Source organism: Podarcis melisellensis (assembly GCF_964234715.1).
Source record: "Podarcis melisellensis genome assembly, chromosome: 12".
In the NCBI taxonomy this organism is placed as follows: domain Eukaryota; kingdom Metazoa; phylum Chordata; class Lepidosauria; order Squamata; family Lacertidae; genus Podarcis; species Podarcis melisellensis.
The window spans coordinates 39,482,442-39,502,423 of NC_138544.1; the positions used below are offsets into that span (position 1 = coordinate 39,482,442).

The 19,982-nt window shown below is 46.9% G+C and overlaps 1 protein-coding gene across 1 annotated transcript in view; it reads left to right on the top strand.

Annotated features, from left to right (window-relative positions):
- The first annotated feature begins 13,183 nt into the window (after positions 1-13,183).
- The window catches only part of GPR158 (G protein-coupled receptor 158), a 118,287-nt gene continuing 111,488 nt past the window's right edge, over positions 13,184-19,982 (top strand). The window contains exon 1 of the mRNA XM_081931523.1: positions 13,184-14,331. Coding sequence (XP_081787649.1) covers positions 13,448-14,331 — 884 coding nt within the window. The 5' untranslated portion in view covers positions 13,184-13,447. The remainder of the gene's footprint in view (positions 14,332-19,982) is intronic.

The following is a 19,982-nucleotide window of genomic DNA, read 5'->3' on the forward strand; positions in this document are numbered from 1 at the left end:
CCATAGGAGAGCTAGCAAAGGATTGGAATCCAGCCAGAGTGACAAATATGTCTACACAGACCCATATTATCTGACTCCCAACCATTGCGGTGGCAGAAACAGACTCCAGAGTGAAATCAGCTGCCCCCTTTGAACCCGGTTTCTTGGGTCCTGGTCTGCCATGCTGTCTACTGGTCTCAGAACCCTGGATAGCTTACAACTTCAGTGTTTTGTACATATAAATCCCCAGCAGCTAATGTTAAGTATTTGTCTACCAATTTCCTCTCAGTTCTCTTCCATCCCCTCCACCAATTAGCAAACAAAGGTGCCCTGGGGATCACATGGCAGGATTTTGCCTGCCCAAAGGAACAGAATTCCTGCCAGTCTGTCCATCTTGTGCCTGCACCACGTCATGTACCCTATGAGAGTGTACAACTAATAAAGCAACATTGTTTGGGAAATGACAGCCAGCTTTTGCTCTGGCAGTAATTTGACAGGATCTTACAGCCTTCTCCCCCTCTCTCCTGCCACAGTTTTTGTTCCATTAGGAGGCTGAAAACAGAGCCCTCTTGGCTTTTATCGCAGAGGTACTTGTCGCGAAGTACAAAGTCTCCACAGCACCTTGGGATGAAATCACAGGCTCATCAGCCACACTGCTTGTGCAGATGTCAATTACTGCTCTCTAGAGAGCCTCAGAGCTTCATGATCAACGAAGTCTCCAAGTTGCAAGGATGAAGTACTGTAGCTTCTCTGCAAAGAGGCAGAGGCTATTCAAAGAAAGAAAGAAAGAAACTAGCTGCTTCTACAATCCTGACCCCTCAACTGCCTCTTTTCAAACATCCCCTTTTGTATAACAAAACACTTTTGTATAATCTTCTACTCGCGCATCTGTTCTGGTTTGCTTTGAGTATTATATTTATTTATCGTGTTTGCCTTCTTCTTTTTGCAGAGAAAGTCTAGGTATTTTGCAACCACTTTGGGATGTGTGTGTATTTTAAACAATCAAAATGGTGTATAAATTTTATGAAATGAAATAAATGAATGGGGGAAAAATATGGGAAGGCCTCTGGAAGGAATAGGGTGGCCATTTGTCCACCTTTACAGAAGGCAGTCCTCTTGCTGAAGGGCTGCCCAGTTGTGCAAATTGGTATCAACTTTGGCCCCCTCTTTGGGGTGATGCACAATTATCCACCCTAATAAAGAAGAAATAGATAAATATTTGTATACATGTGTTTGTGTGTGTCAGTGTTGGTGTCTAAAAACAAGCCACAGGGGTGCCGTGAATTTGGAGTGTGGGCAAAGGAGGGACATTCAGTGAGGCAATCATCTATTAGATGAGAAGTTCAATTTCCAACGTTATTTATAACTCTGAGGTTCTCCTGCAAAGCATCTTCTTCTACATGCAAATGCATTACAAGGGAGATTTCCCACTCTAATGACAAAAGAGCTGCTTGACAGAAAGATAAGCCATCTGCCTGATACAATAAGGTTTGTCAAGGATATGACAGCAGCGCGGCGGGAGGGAATATCTTCTCTTTGCCAGTGGAATTCTCTCTGCCAAACTCGTAGGTGGCTGACTGACATCTTGTTGAAAATGAGAATGGGGAAATGCATGTATGTTCTGTACCAATGGCGATGCTAAGCACGGGCCAGCGCTGCTATAATGAATCCAATTAAGTGCCACTGTCTACAAAAAAATCAATGCCAAACTATCTGATTCAGGAAGGGATAGCTGGCGAACTGGAAGCTGATTGAGGGGCTGGAAGGAAAGACGAATATTTTATTTTTGATTGCCAAATCTGTTATTTGAATGTGTCACCTTAAAGAGATCAGGGTGGGATCTTTTTGGCCTTATAATGAACATGCTAGCTAACTTAGCTAGCGTGGCTACATAGGGTAGCCAGGTGAGTATCTCTGGTCTTCCTGACATGTTGGGAGCTGTAGTCTAGCAATGTCTGAACAGTATCATGTGACTATGTCAAGATGAGGCTAAGAAACTGGCTTAACAGCAATTCCACTATTCATGGAACGCAGGAAAGGGTACCCCGGTTGCTGAAATTCACAAACCAAGGGACGCTCGTGGCGCTGTGGTCTAAACCACTGAGCCTCTTGGGCTTCTCGATCAGAAGGTCGGCGGTTCGAATCCCCATGGCGGGGTGAGCTCCCATTGCTCTGTCGCAGCTCCTGCCAACCTAGCAGTTCGAGAGCACAACAGTGCAAGTAGATAAATAGGTACTGCTGTGGCAGGAAGGGAAATGGTGTTTCCGTGTGCTCTGGTTTCTGTCACGGTGTTCCGTTGCGCCAGAAGCAGTTTAGTCATGCTGGCCACATGATCCGGAAAGCTGTCTGTGTAGAAATGCCATCTCCCTTGGCCTGAAAGCGAGATGAGCACCGCAACCCCATAGTCGCCTTTGACTGGACTTAACCCTGTAGGGGTCCTTTACCTTTATCTATTCACAAACCTGATCTTTTCACACCCTGGGCATTATTCTCTGTGACTGCTATGCAATTCTCCTATTTTCTTTCTTCCCTTCCCAGAGAGAAATTTTTAACCTCCCCCCTTTTAAAAATGCATAATCTTTCATTTCTGAAAACTCCAGTGAGATGCTGCTGCTGCTGCTAATGAAGATAAATGGAAGAAAGAGAATGTGAGCCCAGAGTATGAAATTGAGCTCATCTACTTCTTCTTCCAATTGGCTGCTTGATATTACTTTGATTACGGTGGTGTAATTAATGACAGAAAGTAATGAAAGGGTATAAGAATGATATGGGACGCTGTGTGGGAAATCCAGTTTTGCTATTCTGATCCTCCATGTTATTAATATAATCTGCTTGGGAGGAATCTTTCCACTTTTGCCTTCTGGCAGGCATCCTTTTCACAGAAGCTTAAGATACGAAGAAATTCAGATGCTGAACCTTTTGCCAACAGGATGAGGAAAACTTCGCCCGCTGAATTTCTGCCTGATAGGCAGGCGTTAAAGGACAAGTTGCTTTTCCAGGAAAAAAAGTTGTCATACCCCAGTTAAGTGAGTATGTATGAACCCTCCCTCCCCTCTGAATTTTCGTAATGTTGTGATTTTGTACCTTAACTCTCAGAGTGCATTGTAGCCATGGTGACCTAGCCAAACTGGAAGTGGAATGATTGCAAAAAATCCCCCTACATAGGAAGCTATTGCTGATTCCATGCGGCATGCGAGGCTTGCGTAGCTTGTGATTCACCACACCCTTTCCTTGCCACCCAACTTGTTCCCAGTTCCCTGCCAGCCACTCAAATTGGCCCAGAGATGGAGGAATGAGGACCACTTGTGTCAGGGGACAGTGGGGTGTATGGGCATAGAGCAGTGGCCTGGCTACTCTCCTAACAATGGAGATCCCGATTCTCCATTCCTGTGTGCTCTTCCTCCAGGGCTGTTGAAGTACGTAAGACAGTGTCTGCCTTGGGAGGCGGGACTTCCTGCTCACTCAGTTGAGCGGGCAACTCCAGTCTTCTTCGCCAATCTTCCCCTAACAGTTCCACTGATGTTGAGAGTTGCTTCTGGCACTGAAAAGAGCTGCCATAGGTGTCACCATAAAGGGGGCAGAGAATAATGGGGGAAGGCTGCAATTGAACTGCAGTTTGTTCAAAGACTTTGGTTAGAACAAACCGCAGTGTCCTGAGTTCATCAGTAATGCAGAACTGTGGTTTGCTGGAATGCAAATGCAGAGGCCTCCACTCTCCTCAGGTGCACCACAGAGGAAAGGGAGCATGCAGGCCCAAGGCTCACTGCACCTTGTTCCTGATAATCTAAAGCAGGGTTTAGATAAGGCATGGGTGTAGCCAGGGGGGGTGCAGGGGGAAACTGCCCCCCAAATCTAGTAAATAAAGAAGAATACTTAATTAACTGGCCAATTGCATCACAGATAGCTCGGTTCTGCCCCCCCAAGAGTCCTGCCACCCTAACATAAATCCTGGGTACACCCATGGATAAGGTATGGGGAACAAGCATTTTCATTATGTTATCAGAGTGTGTGATATTCAAGAGGGGAAAAGTTGCCAATAGGAGAAATGGATCCAGGAATAAACCAGGGGAAAATAGGTGTACAAAATGTGCTCTGCTGCTGAACCAGGTATGCTTTTAACTGAAGAACCTGATATCATTTTCTTGACAGTTAGTTGTTACTAACCTAAAGAGTAACACCTCTTTAGGTACATATTCAAGAGGGAGAAGGGAGAGAGAAGGCAATTTTTCTTTCCTTAGCTTCCTATGAAGAGCAAATAACCCTCCTAGCAGTTAATAAAATAATGCGATGATTATGAAAATTAAACTTGGCAGCCTCTTTTATGAAGTAATAATCTCCATCTGAAGTGGAAATTTATCCTGGTGGAAAATGGCAATAAGGCTGAGAAGCAGCTGAGATATTTTTTTTAAAAAAATGTTGCAAGTAAGAAAAAAAAATGCACAAAAATATTAAATTCTAATATGCTGAAGGTATGCCAAAAGACGATTCCTTTGATGGGCTGTTTGGGCCCCTCCAGACATCCTTCTTATTGCATTTTTGTGATGATTTGTGCTCATGGTGCTGTTGGGGCATTTAAGTATGATCCTGCTTGCAATACCCTTTGCACCTGCAAAAATTTGGGGCAGCCATTCATCTTCGTTTCCAGTCAGCGCATAGACACGGTGACCTTTTATATGACAAATGTTCTAGTATATTTTTAGCCTGTTGCATGGTAGCCCCTCTAGAGAGCAATGATGTAGTAGCAGTGGGGAAGCACTGCAGAACAAACTAAAGCAGAATAAATCTACCATGAATGCCCCATTAGTATGTCAATAACATGTTGCAGAACATGCTCGCAATATAACACACCAGCTTGGAGCCTGGAGCAGCCAAACCCTTCTAGATGGTCCTGCTCTCCTTCGCCTCTTTGCCTGCCTCACTTCCCCTCCTGCCATTGGATTATTTTGCTCTGAAATCACAGAAGGGTGAGGTTACTTATGGCTTAGCTCTTGTAGTACTGCTGGAGAGCTGTGCAGCCTGTGGCCAGGGAGCCATGTGTTTGGGAGAGTCACTGGAGGCCTCTTAGAATTTTATGGCTGAAGTCCTGGAACAAAATTTGGTAACCATAATGGACTATTCCAGTACATTGCCATGCTGTAGGAAGAAGCCACGCAGAATCCCTGTTATCTTTTTGCAGTGAAGGGACTGATTAATGATAGTGTGAAATCACTGAATAGAATCTGTGATCTCTGTTTGTTCTGGTTTCAGAAGTTTCATTTTATTGGTTTGAATAAATCAAACAGGATCGTTGGTGTCACCCATGTACATTTAAAGCACATGGCTTCTTCAAAAGAATCCAAGTTTGGGAATTGTAGCTCTGTGAGGGGTAAATGGCAGTTCCCAGCACTGGTGGCGGGGGGTTCTTTTTTTGGGTGGGTGGGGAGTATTCTGCAACATGTCATTGACATAATCATAATGCATTAGTGGTGGATTTACACAGGACTGTCTTTACCTAGTTCTGTCCCATCCCCGTTTTATCACTTCAACAACCCTGTGAGGTAGGTTAGGCTGAGAGAACGTGACTAGGCCAGCCAGTGAGCTTTATGACTGAATGGGGATTTGAACCGCCACCTTCCAGGTCCAGCACTCTATACACTACACCTTGCTGGCTCTCTGGGTTGTTTGGGATGCCTCTCCCATTCGGTGGAGAAGACTGCCGTGTGTGTGTGTGTGTGTGTGTGTGTGTATAGGAGAATTTCACTCTCTAACAGACTGCATGGGAAGCTCTATTATGCAGGAGCTCCAGCTGTGCATATATGGAGAATCCAATAGATGCTCACGCTCTTCCTTCCTAGGACTTCTGTGCAGATCTGACAGTAAAGCAGTTTACGTTGTATCCAATGGCAGACTCAGCGTGGACCCACTGAAATGAATGAACATGACTAACTTAGCTGCATTCATGCCAGGTGGTCTACTCCGAGTAGGGCTTAGTTGGATACATGCTTGCATGCTGAAAAGGCTACTAAGGGTGGCACCTGAATGCTCAGTTACTTTTATTGCTATTTTAATGGAAAGGAAAGATGTGAATTCATTTATATATTTTGGTCACCCGTCCTCAGAAGGATCTGCCTTGATCACACGAGCTCAGGTTCTACAGTGCTGACTTCTGACATATTTCCTGGCCCTCATATGGGTTCTGTTCTGGGGGAATGTTGTGAAACAGAATTCCTTGCTCTTTCTCTCTCTCTTGAGTGTCTCCACATTTTTGCTTCTTCCCTTTATGAGCTGCAGCGAGAGAGTTCTTTGATGCTGCTTCCTTTCAACTCCCTTATATGTGTGTGTGTGTGTGTGTGTGTGTGTGTGTGTGTGGAGAGAGAGAGAGAGAGAGAGAGAGAGAGAGAGAAGGCCCCTTTCTTTAATTAGCAGTTCACAAATTTAGCTGCTGTTTGAAAAGGAGAGAACGGTGACAGGGAAGAGACAAATCCAAAGCACAACATCTCAGAGAAACAGTTTAATTTGCTGCATCTGGCAGAAAAGCATCACTGCCGTCTTCAAGGTGTATAATCATTAGCTTCTGTTACTTACCAGGTAGTTAAAATGGGCTGGATATAGGAAGGCAGATGCTGTTATCTAGAGACAGTTGCTATTTCCCCCCAGCCCCACCCCACTTCTTAGTCGCTCAAAATAAAACTGCGCTTGGGGAAAAAAATAAAAATAAAAAGGTATTTTGAAATGGCCATTTCTCCCTCAATTAAGTTTAATTGCCTTAAATAAGTGCACTGTCATCTTCTCCACTCCCCTTCTGTTCTTTGTAACTTCATTTCTTGAGTTTCACATCTGCAACTTTTTCAGATCATCAACAGCATGTTTTTTTCTGGAAGCATATTTTACGAGGGTTTTGAAACCGGCAACCTAAGCAACACATCTCTTCCCCTCTGTGTACAGTCAGTCAGTTTGTCCATCTGCTGTTTTTTTGCACTGTGCGGATGCATCCTAGTCTAGTGTTTGAATGCAGGATGGGCTATAATGAGGGGTGGAAATTGAATCCAATGCTTTCAGTGTCGGTAGGAAGAGGGAGCAGCTACTTATGGGTGCTGCAGAAACCCATCTCCTAAACAACATCTGGGACAGACAGCCCTTCCAAGAGAACCACAAAAAGGCAGGCGAAACATCCCTGCAAAACAAACAACTGCTGACAAAATACCCCCATCCAACAAAAGCATATTGAGATATCCCACCAAAATATATTCAACAGGGAAAATACCACACGTCTGCACATCTTTGGCAAAGACTTCAGCCGACGGCTGCTAGCCAGCCAGCAACAAATTTGTATACCAACCAGCAGGTGGCGCAAAGAGGCTCCAGTTGCTGCTTCTGGTCTCTTTGGCATCAACAAACTGGAAGCATCAACAAGATCCCAACTGCTAGCGTGGCCGGCAAACATCCTCTTCTAGGAGCGATTTCAAACAAGAAGGGCGAATCTGTTGTTTAGTCATTTAGTCGTATCCGACTCTTCGTGACCCCATGGACCAGAGCACACCAGGCACTCCTGTTTTCCACTGCCTCCCGCAGTTTGGTCAAACTCATGCTGGTAGCTTCGAGAACATTGTCCAACCATCTCGTCCTCTGTCGTCCCCTTCTCCTTGTGCCCTCCATCTTTCCCAATATCAGGGTCTTTTCCAGGGAGTCTTCTCTTCTCATGAGGTGACCAAAGCATTGGAGCCTCAGCTTCAGGATCTGTCCTTCCAGTGAGCACTCAGGGCTGATTTCCTTAAGAATGGAGAGGTTTGTTCTTCTTGCAATCCATGGGACTCTCAAGACTCAAGGACTCTCCAGCACCAGAATTCAAAAGCATTATAATTCTAAAGCAATCTACTTTTTGTAATTTCAGTGGGTAGGGCTTGACATGAGCCAACAGTGTGACGCGGCAGCTAAAAAAGCCAATGTAATTCTGGGCTGCATCAATAGGAGTATAGCATCTAGATCTAGGGAAGTAATAGTGCCACTGTATTCTGCTCTGGTCAGACCTCACCTGGTGAATTGTGTCCAGTTCTGGGTACCACAGTTCAAGAAGGACACTGACAAACTGGAAGGTGTCCAGAGGAGGGCAACCAAAATGGTCAAAGGCCTGGAAACGATGCCTTATGAGGAACGGCTAAGGGAGCTGGGCATGTTTAGCCTGGAGAAGAGGAGGTTAAGGGGTGATATGATAGCCATGTTCAAATATATAAAAGGATGTCACATAGAGGAGGGAGAAAGGTTGTTTTCTGCTGCTCCAGAGAAGCGGACACGGAGCAATGGATCCAAACTACAAGAAAGAAGATTCCACCTAAACATTAGGAAGAACTTCCTGACAGTAAGAGCAGTTCAACAGTGGAATTTGCTGCCAAGGAGTGTGGCGGAGTCTCCTTCTTTGGAGGTCTTTAAGCAGAGGCTTGACAACCATATGTCAGGAGTGCTCTGATGGTGTTTCCTGCTTGGCAGGGGGTTGGACTCGATGGCCCCTGTGGTCTCTTCCAACTCTATGATTCTATGATTCTATGAGTCTATGGCTTGCACCAGAGGGTTTGCTAAGCACTCAAGCAGCTCTTCGGTCTTCACAAGGAAAGTGAGAAGAGAATTGCACATTTGGAAGGGACCATGAGGGCTATCCAGTCCAACGCCCTGTAATGCAGGGACCTTTCACCCAACATGAGGCCCAGGCCCATGCCCCTGAGATTAAGAGCCTCATGCTCTACCAACGGAGCTATTACTAGTCTTTCCCAACCAGAAGACCTCTGGGCTCCCAGTGTTACTTGAGCTCAGGGCTCTTAGTTCCTTATTTTCTGAGGGTGGCCGGGGAAGAGGCATAAATAAGCACCGTTTGTCAGTTCACATAGCACAGCAGTTAAGCATTTGTCGCAGGGCCACCCAACATGCTATTTGGGCTCCTTCACAGAGGTGCACCTCTGGGTTCCTAAAAACAAGATGGAGCCTCCACCTTTGCTTTTCTCTACAACCCAAATGCTACAAAATGGCACACGCATTTTCAGGTCCTCCTGAGCTCTTAAAGCAAAGGGGGCAGGAACAAAACATTGGCTGGTGGTGAAGCCGGATGCAGACATAAGGAGATAAGAAGACCCTGCTGGGTCAGGCCAATGGCCCATGTAGTTCTTCATCCTGTTCTCACAGCAGCCAGCCAGATGCCTGTGGAAAACCCACAAGCAGGGACCCACAAGTACTCTCCCCTTCTGTGGTTTCTATTCAGAAACATTACTGCCTCCAACTTGCTTAACCACCAGCCGATTTTCTATCTTTTACTGCATTAAGCAATGTCTAGCATCTGCTATTTTCTGGTCCACTAGCATGTGCTGACTGTCTTGTGAAGGTAAGCATTCATCTTTCATAGAAGTCCTGATGATGAATGGCAGTTACGTAATAGCAGAGCTTGATCCTCTCTTCTTTGTCCTTCGTGCATGCGTGCCTTTGAAAACCTTATTTGCTATGTGTTCTATTACAGAGGGGATATATTATTCCCTTAAGTTGATCCTTCCCTTCCCCCCCCACAAGGAAGTTCTTTCGTTCTTTACTGCTTAATAAAAATGAAATGTGCTGGAGCCCATAGCTGTTGTCCTTTGAGTCATCTTAGGTTGGGAATGAAAAACATCTCATTTGGGATGATAGTGAATGTTAAAGAATCAGTGAAAGATTAGTGTTGACCAATTGTTTGAGTCACCTAGTTCAGTAGAAGAAATTAACACATCAGTTAGCGTCATGACTATTTTTGTCTGGTTTCTTGCTTTAGGTGGATGTTCCCTTTGTGATGATGGTAAAGGTAAAAAGGTAAAGGTAAAGGACTTCTGGATGGTTAAGTCCAGTTGAATTTGACTATGGGGTTGTGGCGCTCATCTTACTTTCAGGCCGAGGGAGCTGGCGTTTGGCCACAGACAGCTTTCAAGCATGACTAAACAGCTTCTGGCGCAACGGAAGCCAGAGAACACAGAAATGCTGTTTACCTTCCCACTGCAGCGGTACCTATTTATCTACTTGCACTGGCATGCTTTCAAACTGCTAGGTTGGCAGAAGCTGGGACAGAGCACTGGGAGCTCACCCCATCACATGGATTTGAACTGCCAAGCTTACATTCAGCAAGCCCAAGAGGCTTGGTGGTTGCTGGATAGATTTTGTTCATCCCTTGAAGCAGAAAGGTGGGGGGGGGGGCAGAATCCGGCTCAGACAAAAGGAAAGACACCTCCCCACAGTGCAGAGTTAAACTGTAGAACTCACCACAGCAAGTTGCCACAATGGGTGCAAATGGGGAGCATCTAGTATAAATATTGGTGAATTTGTACATTTTGCTACTCCTATTGAGTAGCTAAACAAACTCATTCGCTTTCACTTTTGTTGACACCAGCATCCAATTCACAAGAATTTCTGATTTTGAGAATTTCATAGGAAGGACAATAAATTGAATTTTCAGTGCTGGTGTGCTTATGTTCTGCTTGCGGACTTCCCAGGGGACCTGTTTCACCATCATGAGAATAGGATGCTGGACTAGAAGGGCCTTTAGTCTGATCTAGCAATGGAGAGGATAACTGGAAACGTTCCTGTGCTTTTCAGGATACCATTGCAAATAGAGAGTACCAAAAATGTTACATTGCTGGGTTTTCTTTTCCCTTCATGGAAGTATCATTTGTTGCTATTCCCCAGTATAGAGTTAACGATTATTTCGACACTGATAATGTATCAGTTAGATGCCATTATGGAAGAAGTAAAGGTAAAGGTAAAGGTACCCCTGCCCGTACGGGCCAGTCTTGACAGACTCTGGGGTTGTGCGCCCATCTCACTTAAGAGGCCAGGGGCCAGCGCTGTCCGGAGACACTTCCGGGTCACGTGGCCAGCGTGACATCGCTGCTCTGGCGAGCCAGAGCCGCACACGGAAACGCCGTTTACCTTCCCGCTGGTAAGCGGTCCCTATTTATCTACTTGCACCCGGAGGTGCTTTCGAACTGCTAGGTTGGCAGGCGCTGGGACCGAGCAGCGGGAGCGCACCCCGCCACAGGGATTCGAACCGCCGACCTTTCGATCGGCTAGTCCTAGGCACTGAGGCTTTAACCCACAGCGCCACCTGCGTCCCGATATGGAAGAAGTAGAAGATGCTAATTTAGATGGTAAGTAATTAAGGCAGTGTCCTTCCACTTTTGCTCTCTGCAGGCTGCATATGGAATAACAGTCCAATGTTTGCATGGAAATGAGCTGCTTTTTCTAAAGCACACCGAGTAGTGACATGGTAAATTGGGTTCAGTTTTATGTGGGTTACTCAGGGACTTGGTTCAGGGAAATATCTGGAAAGCTTGCCTGAGCACTCAAGGTTGCTTCCAGAAAACCTGTTTCCTAAGCATTCATTCCAAATTAATTGTGGAGAGGTTAGACAACAGTGAGTCAAAGCAAGTGTTATCACAAATGTTTCAGTGCATTTTCTGGTCACTTTCCTTAACACAAAAAGTCTGATCGTTTGAGGGAAGCGAGTTGGTTGTGCAAATTCTCCCCCATTAACCTGAATTTGTAACCTGAGTTTACTTGTGTGTGATGGAATCCCACCTGAAAATGGAGACAGTCTGGAAGCGCTTTTAGTTGTCTCTAGTCATGACTGGCAAGTCACTTTATGATGTCAGAGCAAGTAAGCCAATAGCAGCAGAAGGCCCATTAAGAATCTGCACGGCCAAGAGGCATTGCGCCATTAGAGAGCAGATCAGCCGAGTAGACAGAGACTAGACAGAGACGGTGATTGTAGTAGCGGCAAGGAATTTCACTCACACTCACTGTCGCTTAGCCACAATATGACTCTTTGGCTTATACTGCATTATTAGCACAGTTATATTTACCAGCCAATTAAACAAATGCTAGTCCATTTTTTCTAGGTGCCATCCATGGAAAAATGTGTATTGGTCTCAATGAGCCAGACCAAGATCACTGCCCCCCTATGATCTACATAGCATCACACACATGTTATCAAACAAAGGCTATAACTGAACACTGTTTGGTTGTTTTATTTCCATCATCAACAATGGGACATAAAAGTATGCATAACTGCACCTTGGATCGAGGCCAAAACACATAATAAGGATTATAATGAATAACCACAATCATTACGGAGACATCAAATATTTATTCTATGAAGAGATGTAGAGATAGATAGATAGATAGATAGATAGATAGATAGATAGATAGATAGATAGATATAATTGCTATGGGCTTCAGAGTTTAACAAAAAGACTGCAAATTTGCTTCAAACCTTGTGAAGCTTTGTGAAGTGGATTTCCACTGAATCTGCTGCTCGCCCAGGGATATTTCTACTGTGATGTGGAAATCTCCCATGCACTTACACACAAGCACACCCACATTTCCATGCATCCCAACGAAAAGCCAGGACAACCTAGGGTTCTTCCCCGGTGCTGAACACATTTGCTCATCTGCTATTCCTGTCTTCCCGCCTCCCGCTCAGCTTTTAATATCTTTCCGAGCGAAGTTTTAAAAACTTCAGCCAGTAGGTGTCTCCATTTCCCTGATCTCCGATCATCTCCGCCTAGTTCCGTTATTAATCCATTCATTAATACCATTAAATATATATACAGTATATATAAAGATACCGAACCTAATCTCCTTTCGGGGCAGGCATTCACACCCAGCCCTGCCCTCCAGGCCTCTCTTACCACCTTTAAACAAGTGCAAGGATAAGCAATGCATCCCAGCCCATCGGGGCTGCCTCCCTCCCCGCCGCTGGGCCCGACCCGAGGAGGCGGCGGAGGGTCCTTGCAAAGGCGGCCTCTGCAGGCGCCCGGCGGGCCCGCCTCTCCCGGGGAGCGCCCGCGCTCTGCACCCCCCCCCCACCTCCCCGCCGGCGCCCTGCCCACCGCCCGGCAACCTGGTGATTGACGCGCGCCGCGGCCACCCGGAGCTGCGAAGGCGTCCTGAGCGCACCTATGAGCAGGGCCGCATCCCAAAGGGGGCTGGCCGTGGGCGCAGCAGTCGGGAGAGCGCAGCCGCCTCCTTCAGGCTGGCAGGCGGGGCTGCTGCTGCGGAGCCGGGGAAGCCGAGCGCCCCAGTCGGCGGGCGCCTGCCGGAGGGGAAGCATCTCGCGGCCCCTCCCTGCTGCGCGTCTCTCCCTCGCCCCGCCTCCCGCTCGCCGGGCGCCTCGGGCGGGGATGGCAGCCGCGCGGACCGAGCGCGCGATGGAGGCGCCGCGGCGGCCGCACCTGGAGGAGGAGGACGCCGCCGCCTCGTAGGCAGCGCTGCCCGGATCCCGCCCTGCCTGCCTGCCTGCCAGCGCTGCCAGCGGCGGACGGGGGAAGAAGGCAGACGTAAGCAGGCTAACTATAGCATCTCCCCGGAGCCGGGAGGGAGGCAACCTGGGCGAGAGGCGGGCAGCCTGCGCCATTCCCGGGCGAGGAGCGGCGTGGCTACAGGTGACTCGGGTTCTGCACAGCATCCCACCCCGCGCTCGGAGGACATGGGGCTGCCTTGGCGTCTCCTCCTCGCGCTCCTGCTCTCGGCTCACCTGGGCTCGGCCGCCGAGGGCAGCCCGGGGCAGGCGGCGCCGGGCAAAGGGAGAGCGGCCAGAGAGAAGCAGGCGGTTTACCCCAAGAGCGCGGCGGCTCCTCCCTGGAGCGCTTCCCCGGAGAAGAGCCCCGTCCTGGCCCAGAGGCTGCCCCCGGAGGTGCCCGCCAAGGTGGCCTCGTTCCTCCACACGGGCGACCCTCGGGAGCTGCGGCACGCCAACTGCTCCGGGAGGTACGAGCTGGCTCCCCCCTGGGCCGGGAAGTCCCGCCTGGCCGCCTCGCCCCCGTCGCTGCACGGCGCCCTCGACACGCTCCTGCACGCCACCAACTTCCTCAACACCATCCTGCAGAGCAACCGGAGCCGCGAGCAGAACTTGCAGGAGGACCTGGAGTGGTACCAGATCCTCATCAAGAGCCTGCTGGAAGGGGACCCCAACATCTCCCGGGCGGCCATCACCTTCAACCTGGAGCCCTGGTCCTCCGCCCCGCAGGTCTTCCTCCAGGCCATCCGGCAGGACAGCCACATCCTCCTGCAGGACTTGTCTTCCGGGGCTCACCACCTGGCCAACGCCTCCAGCGAGACCGAGTGGTTCCACGCCTGGAAGCGCAAGGGGAGGCCCCACCAGCACCGCAAGGGCTTGAGTCCTCCCGGTGCCAAGGCTTTGGAGGGCAGCCTGAAGAGGAGGGATGGGCACCCGGTGGCCTCCGAGAGGAGCCACATCAAATGGTCCTCTCCCTACCTGGAGTGTGAGAATGGGAATTACAAGCCGGCCTGGCTGGTCACCCTCTCTGCAGCTTTTTATGGGCTTCAGCCAAACCTTCTTCCTGAATTCAGGTAGGAGATCTGAAGTTTGACGAGTCTCTTGATTCTTTTTTATAGCAAAATGTGAACAAGGGATTCTTTGCTTTTAAGAAGCCAAAGCTTTGTGAGTGGCGAGTGAGAATATACTTGCATAGAACATTGGAATCCCTCTAGCTCCTTGCACACACTTCCCAATAATATTAGTTAAGCCCTTTAACTTCAGCACAGCCTGAGAAGTTAGTCTCCACACTGAATTCAGTGGGGTTTCCTCCCATGTAAGTTTGCATGAGATTGCAGCTTTTTGTTTTTGTTTTGCATCCTATAAAACTGGAATGCTGTTCTCCAACCTGATAGGGAAGTTAGAGATGTTTTATTTTTATTTAAAAGAGAGAAAGATATTTGAAGCATGAGTAGGGCCATAGGAACATCTGTTTGCAGCCCAGTCCTATGTATATTTATTTAGAAGTAAGTCCTTCTGTGTTCAGACACCCTTATTTCCAATTTCATAGCACCAGCACCTTAATATAAAGCAGCAGCTGCAAGAAGGAAACCCTTATGAGAAGGGCTTTTTCTTTTTTCTTTTTCAAAACCATCTGGGCTGAGATTAGCATGCCTCCTCTAAAAGGAGGCAGAATTCTGTGAAAAGGTTTCCTTTAGCCATTTGACTTGAGAGCTAAAGTGTGTGTGGGGGTGTGTGTGTGAGGGAATCACATTCCTGATGAGATGGATTGCCCCTTGTGAAAACTTCCAGCTCCAGTGAGACTGCAAAGTTGGTAGTTTGGTACTGTTGCTAGGATCAACAGAACACCGTGACTTTGTTCCAGCTAAAGTAAGTTATGCCTAACTATGATCAAAAGCAATGGATTTTTAAAATTAATCTGAACTAGTTTACATGACTGGTTTCAATGGGGCAGACAGTGCAAACCTGCACAGGTTTATTCGAAAGCCAGCCCTGCTGTGTTGAGTGGCAGATGCATCTATTAAGTGTGTTTGGAATTTCAGCCTCCTTTGGGGCTAACTTCTGCAGGATTGGACCCTATTAAATAGGGTCACCTTACTTAATCTGGGTGTGTGTGTCTTAACAGTTGCAGATCTCTTTCAGCATTAGTGTGTATGTGCATAATAAAAATAGTTTCTTGTACCTACCACATTATAGCAGTAGAGCAATAGAACCGGAGGCAGAGCGGCGAATGATGGATTCAGCTCTAATAGTTACAGATCATGCACAGTTATCCTTATGTACACAGCAGTGCTAATGATAGACTTTTCCAGCCTGAGGAATGTGTGCACATCATACATTTGAAGCACATCCCCCCTCCCCAAAGAATCCTGGGGGTCCTTCACAGGTAGTTTACCCTTCAGAGAGCTGTAGTTCCTAAGCACCCTTAAAGAAACTTCAGTTCTCAAGATTTTTTTGCAGGAAAATGTACTATTCAACATATTCCAAAGCCTCAGACTGCTGAGACAGTTCAGCTATGGGAAGTAACTTGCTGCTCTTGGCATATGAATGGGAGAATTTGGACTACAAGTGTTATCCTTTTGTTTGTGCTTGAGCTGGGATCTGGCAATCCTGATTCTCCATCTGTTTCGGGTCCATTCCTTGTTCCTTCATCCACATTTCTGTCTGCTTGTTGGTCCAGTGCTTTTCAGGCTCTCCTGCTAGATGAGTGTTTCAGTTGCACAGTGTCTGGTTGAGCCAAGTAACGGTTACTTTGAGAAAATGTGTGCAGTTTCCTTTGGTTGCCAAAGCAGGTGTCTGGGTTGATTTTTTGGGGGGAGGAAGTATACTAATTGATTCCTGCTTTCTGCCACTTCTGATTTGAGAAGAAGCTTGTAAGCCCAGAGAACATAACAGAGAAAGATTTGCTTAAATAATTTATTGTTGGCAGCATTAACACACACACACACACACACACACACACACACACACACACACACACAGAGTGCAACTCAAGGCCAATTCAAACGATGGTTTCCTGCATTTTTACTCTGAGAACTATTGAAACAAATACTATTTTTTTTAAAAAAGGCTGAAGGTGGACTTTTCAAATTGCTGTGCATTGTTAGATTGAATTGTCATTTAAATATATATATATATATATATATATATATATATATATATATATGTAGAAGCACATTACAAGATCAAGCACTTCCTGATGGATGTCCTAAGAATTATATTTTTTTATTAAGTGCTGCTGGCAAACTTTGGTTGTACGGTATCATAGCCACCCTGGGAATCCACCCTTGGTTTTCTGTCTGCCTTTGGTAGTAGTGTTGTGGAATTCCTTTTGTAAAGCGACCTTTTGAAAATGAATAAATACGACTGGTGACTATATCTTTGACTTTACTGGCAGGCCATTGGACTCTCTAGAGAGGTATGGTTCCAACACTTCAAACAATGTGCTAGCCTTTCCCCCTTGTCCATTGAGGCTGCTCCTTGCCTGTCTCCTTCTAATCTGGGTTAACCCACATCTCCCTCTAGCTACTAAATGCCCTTTTGGTTGACTCCCCAAGTAAACTAGGGACTCCCTTGGCTTATTCCACTGAGGTTCCTGTCTGGTTATGCAATTGGCTGGTGGGAATCTGGGATTGCCAGAGTACTTGACCAACCTCTGAGCTTCCCAGTTGGATTAGAAAGGAAATAAGCCCAGCTGTAAAGCTGATTTTGTGTGTGTGTGTGTGTGTGTGTGTGTGAGAGAGAGAGAGAGAGAGAGAGGGGGGTGTGTGTGTGTGTGAGTGGAGGGGTGTTCGCTTGAGTTTTTCCAGACAATCAGAAGTCAACTGGGTCAGTCTCAATGGTAACAAAGGAATAGGTTTCCAAGAAACTGGCTGCAGCTCTTTAAAATCTCTTCCAATAAGTGCAAACTTTATTCACACAAGAATACTCTGCTTGGAGCATGCACTGTTGCAGTTCATGTTAGCTTCTCTCTGTGCTGTGAAGCATCATGTTTCATTATGTAAAGTTAAAACTAACTTGTAAGAAAATTGCTCCTGGTCAATGGGGCGACACTGTTGCAGAATTTAATGATATTATCAGATGCCATCCAGCCTAGCCCTGGACAGAAAAGGGCCCAGGTCTCTGTTACAGGTGATACTTACCACATAAAATGTCCAGTAGAGGTCATCATGGTAGCAGTTAAACTATACTTTCCTACCTACAAAGACTAACGCTGGTCATTGCACACGTATTTAACATATATCTTCCACAAACCTGCAAAGATTAGGTAGCTCCAATAGTACCATGACACTTTCTGTACCTACTGCCAGTAAATATAAATAATAAATATTTTTTTATTTATACCCCGCCCTCCCTGGCCAGAGCCGGGCTCAGGGCGGCTAACACCAGTAAAATTACAATAAAAACATAATAGGGGGGAAAACAATTAAAAATACAGGTTTAAAATACAGTGGTACCTCGGGTTACATACGCTTCAGGTTACATACGCTTCAGGTTACAGACTCTGCTAACTCAGAAATAGTGCTTCAGGTTAAGAACTTTGCTTCAGGATAAGAACAGAAATCGGTGGCGCGGCAGCAGCAGGAGGCCCCATTAGCTAAAGTGGTGCTTCAGGTTAAGAACAGTTTCAGGTTAAGAACGGACCTCCGGAATGAATTAAGTACTTAACCCGAGGTACCACTGTACAATTTAAAATTCAGCCTCATTTTAATAATAGCCCATAGATCACAACCATAAGGGGAGGGAAACATAAGGGTCAGACTGAGTCCAAACCAAAGGCCAGGCAGAACAGCTCTGTCTTGCAGGCCCTGCGGAAAGATGTCAAGTCCTGCAGCCGTTTCCCCTCTTGCATTTATCCCACTCAGGTGTACTGGAGGGATAGTCATTTTGGCATTCAGCCAAGAAAACGGGGGCAATTGGCCGGACCCCAGCTGGCTCCAAGCAAACTCCAGTTCTTGGTGCAGCATGAATCTGCGACCCGAGCTTCAGAAGCTAGGGCACGCTACTCAGCGGAGTAAACGCTGTGCAACAGAAGTAGCAGGAGAGGCTGTGTGAGCATATTTACAAGCAGTTTATTCAGCGTACATCAGGACAAAAGGAAACATGTCTGATCTCCTTCGTGTCCAAAGCAAACAGCATAAGCAAAAGCTATGCACAAACGGAAGTTCCCAGCAAGCTGTGCTAGAGTGTAAACAGGCATGTGACACACAACAATCATGCCTGTTCCTTAAGGTGGAATGGAACATCCCAACAAGTCATAGGTTTAAGTCGGTTTTTGCCTCATGGGAAAGTTGGCATTCAGTAGATCTTTTCCACCTCCATTCACAACCACCAACTTAGATGGCTGTAAAAAGGGATTAGACAAATTCGTGGAGGAAAAAGGCTCTCTATGGAAGCTATGTGCTGCCTCCAGGACCCGAGACACCAGGCCACTGAATGCCAGTTGCTGGGGAACATCAGGAGAAGGTTGTTGCCTTCATGCCCTACTTTTAGATATTCCATAAGCATACGGTTTGCTGTTGTGGAAAACAGGATGCTGGACTAAGTAAGCCATTGGTCTGATTCAGCAAGGCCCTTCTTAGGTTCGCCTTATCACATCACATCTGTGCTGAATATTTTCATACCATGTTATAGACTTCATTTTCTATGAGAGCCAGTGTGGTGCAGTGGTTAAGAGCGGCAGATTCGTAATCTGGGGAACCGGGTTCGCGTCTCCGTTCCTCCAAATGCAGCTGCTGGGTGACCTTGGGCTAGTCCCGCTTCTCTGAAGTCTCTCAGCCCCACTTACCTCACAGAGTGTTTGTTATGGGGGAGGGAAGGGAAAGGAGAATGTTAGCCACTTTGAGACTCCTTTGGGTAGCGGGATATCAAATCCAAACTCTTCTTCTTTCTATGAACCTGGGCCTTGTAATGGACTAGATCCCTTTTTGGGGGGAAGGTGTTGCTCATGCCGCCCTCCCAGAGCCAGCCCTGCAGCACTTTGCAAGGTTGGGATCTGATCAGAGTCTTTGCAAAGGAGCTCAGGGAGGGCAGCATGAGAAGGACGCAACAACCATGCACTGTTCGATCCCAGCTCCTTGAGGGTGAGGCTGGATCGGAGGGTCCATGACGTCCTGCTCAAAATTAGCCAGGGGGCAGGTGCATCTTGCTACTGGCGTGGGTCCAGTTGCAACTACGTGTGTTCCTCCTTCTTGCACTGGGGCAAGTAAATTGTAAGAGCAAGCTATAGGCAAGCAATGTAGCTGAGATAATAATTGCCGAATTGTTGCGTTGGAAGGCCCTGTGAGGGTCATTTAGTCCAACCCCCTAGCGAATAGACATTCCGTTGTGGTGACCGCAAGCTAGATTCAAGATTTGGCGCCTAGCTTATATACCAAAGTTTCTAACGCTGTTTTCACGCAGCCCTCCCCGGGTGGCTTTGCAAGGCTAGAATATTGTCAGATCCCAGCTTCCCAGAAGCTAATTCATTTGACTTCAGTGGCTCTATGAAATTTTAAACAAGGTGTGGTTTTTTTAAAAAAAGCATGAACATTTGTGTAAGGAAAAACATGGAGTTTACGTGAGCCTTTAGTGTCATAGGCCCAGTCCTGTGGAACTCTCCCCCAATAGAGGTTCAGTAGGCGTTTTCTGTGCCAACTTTTAAACGCCTCCACCATGGTTTACTCGTCTTTGTTTTTTACTTGGTATGCTTTTGTTTTGTTTTCTGTTTTCAACTGCTTTCTGT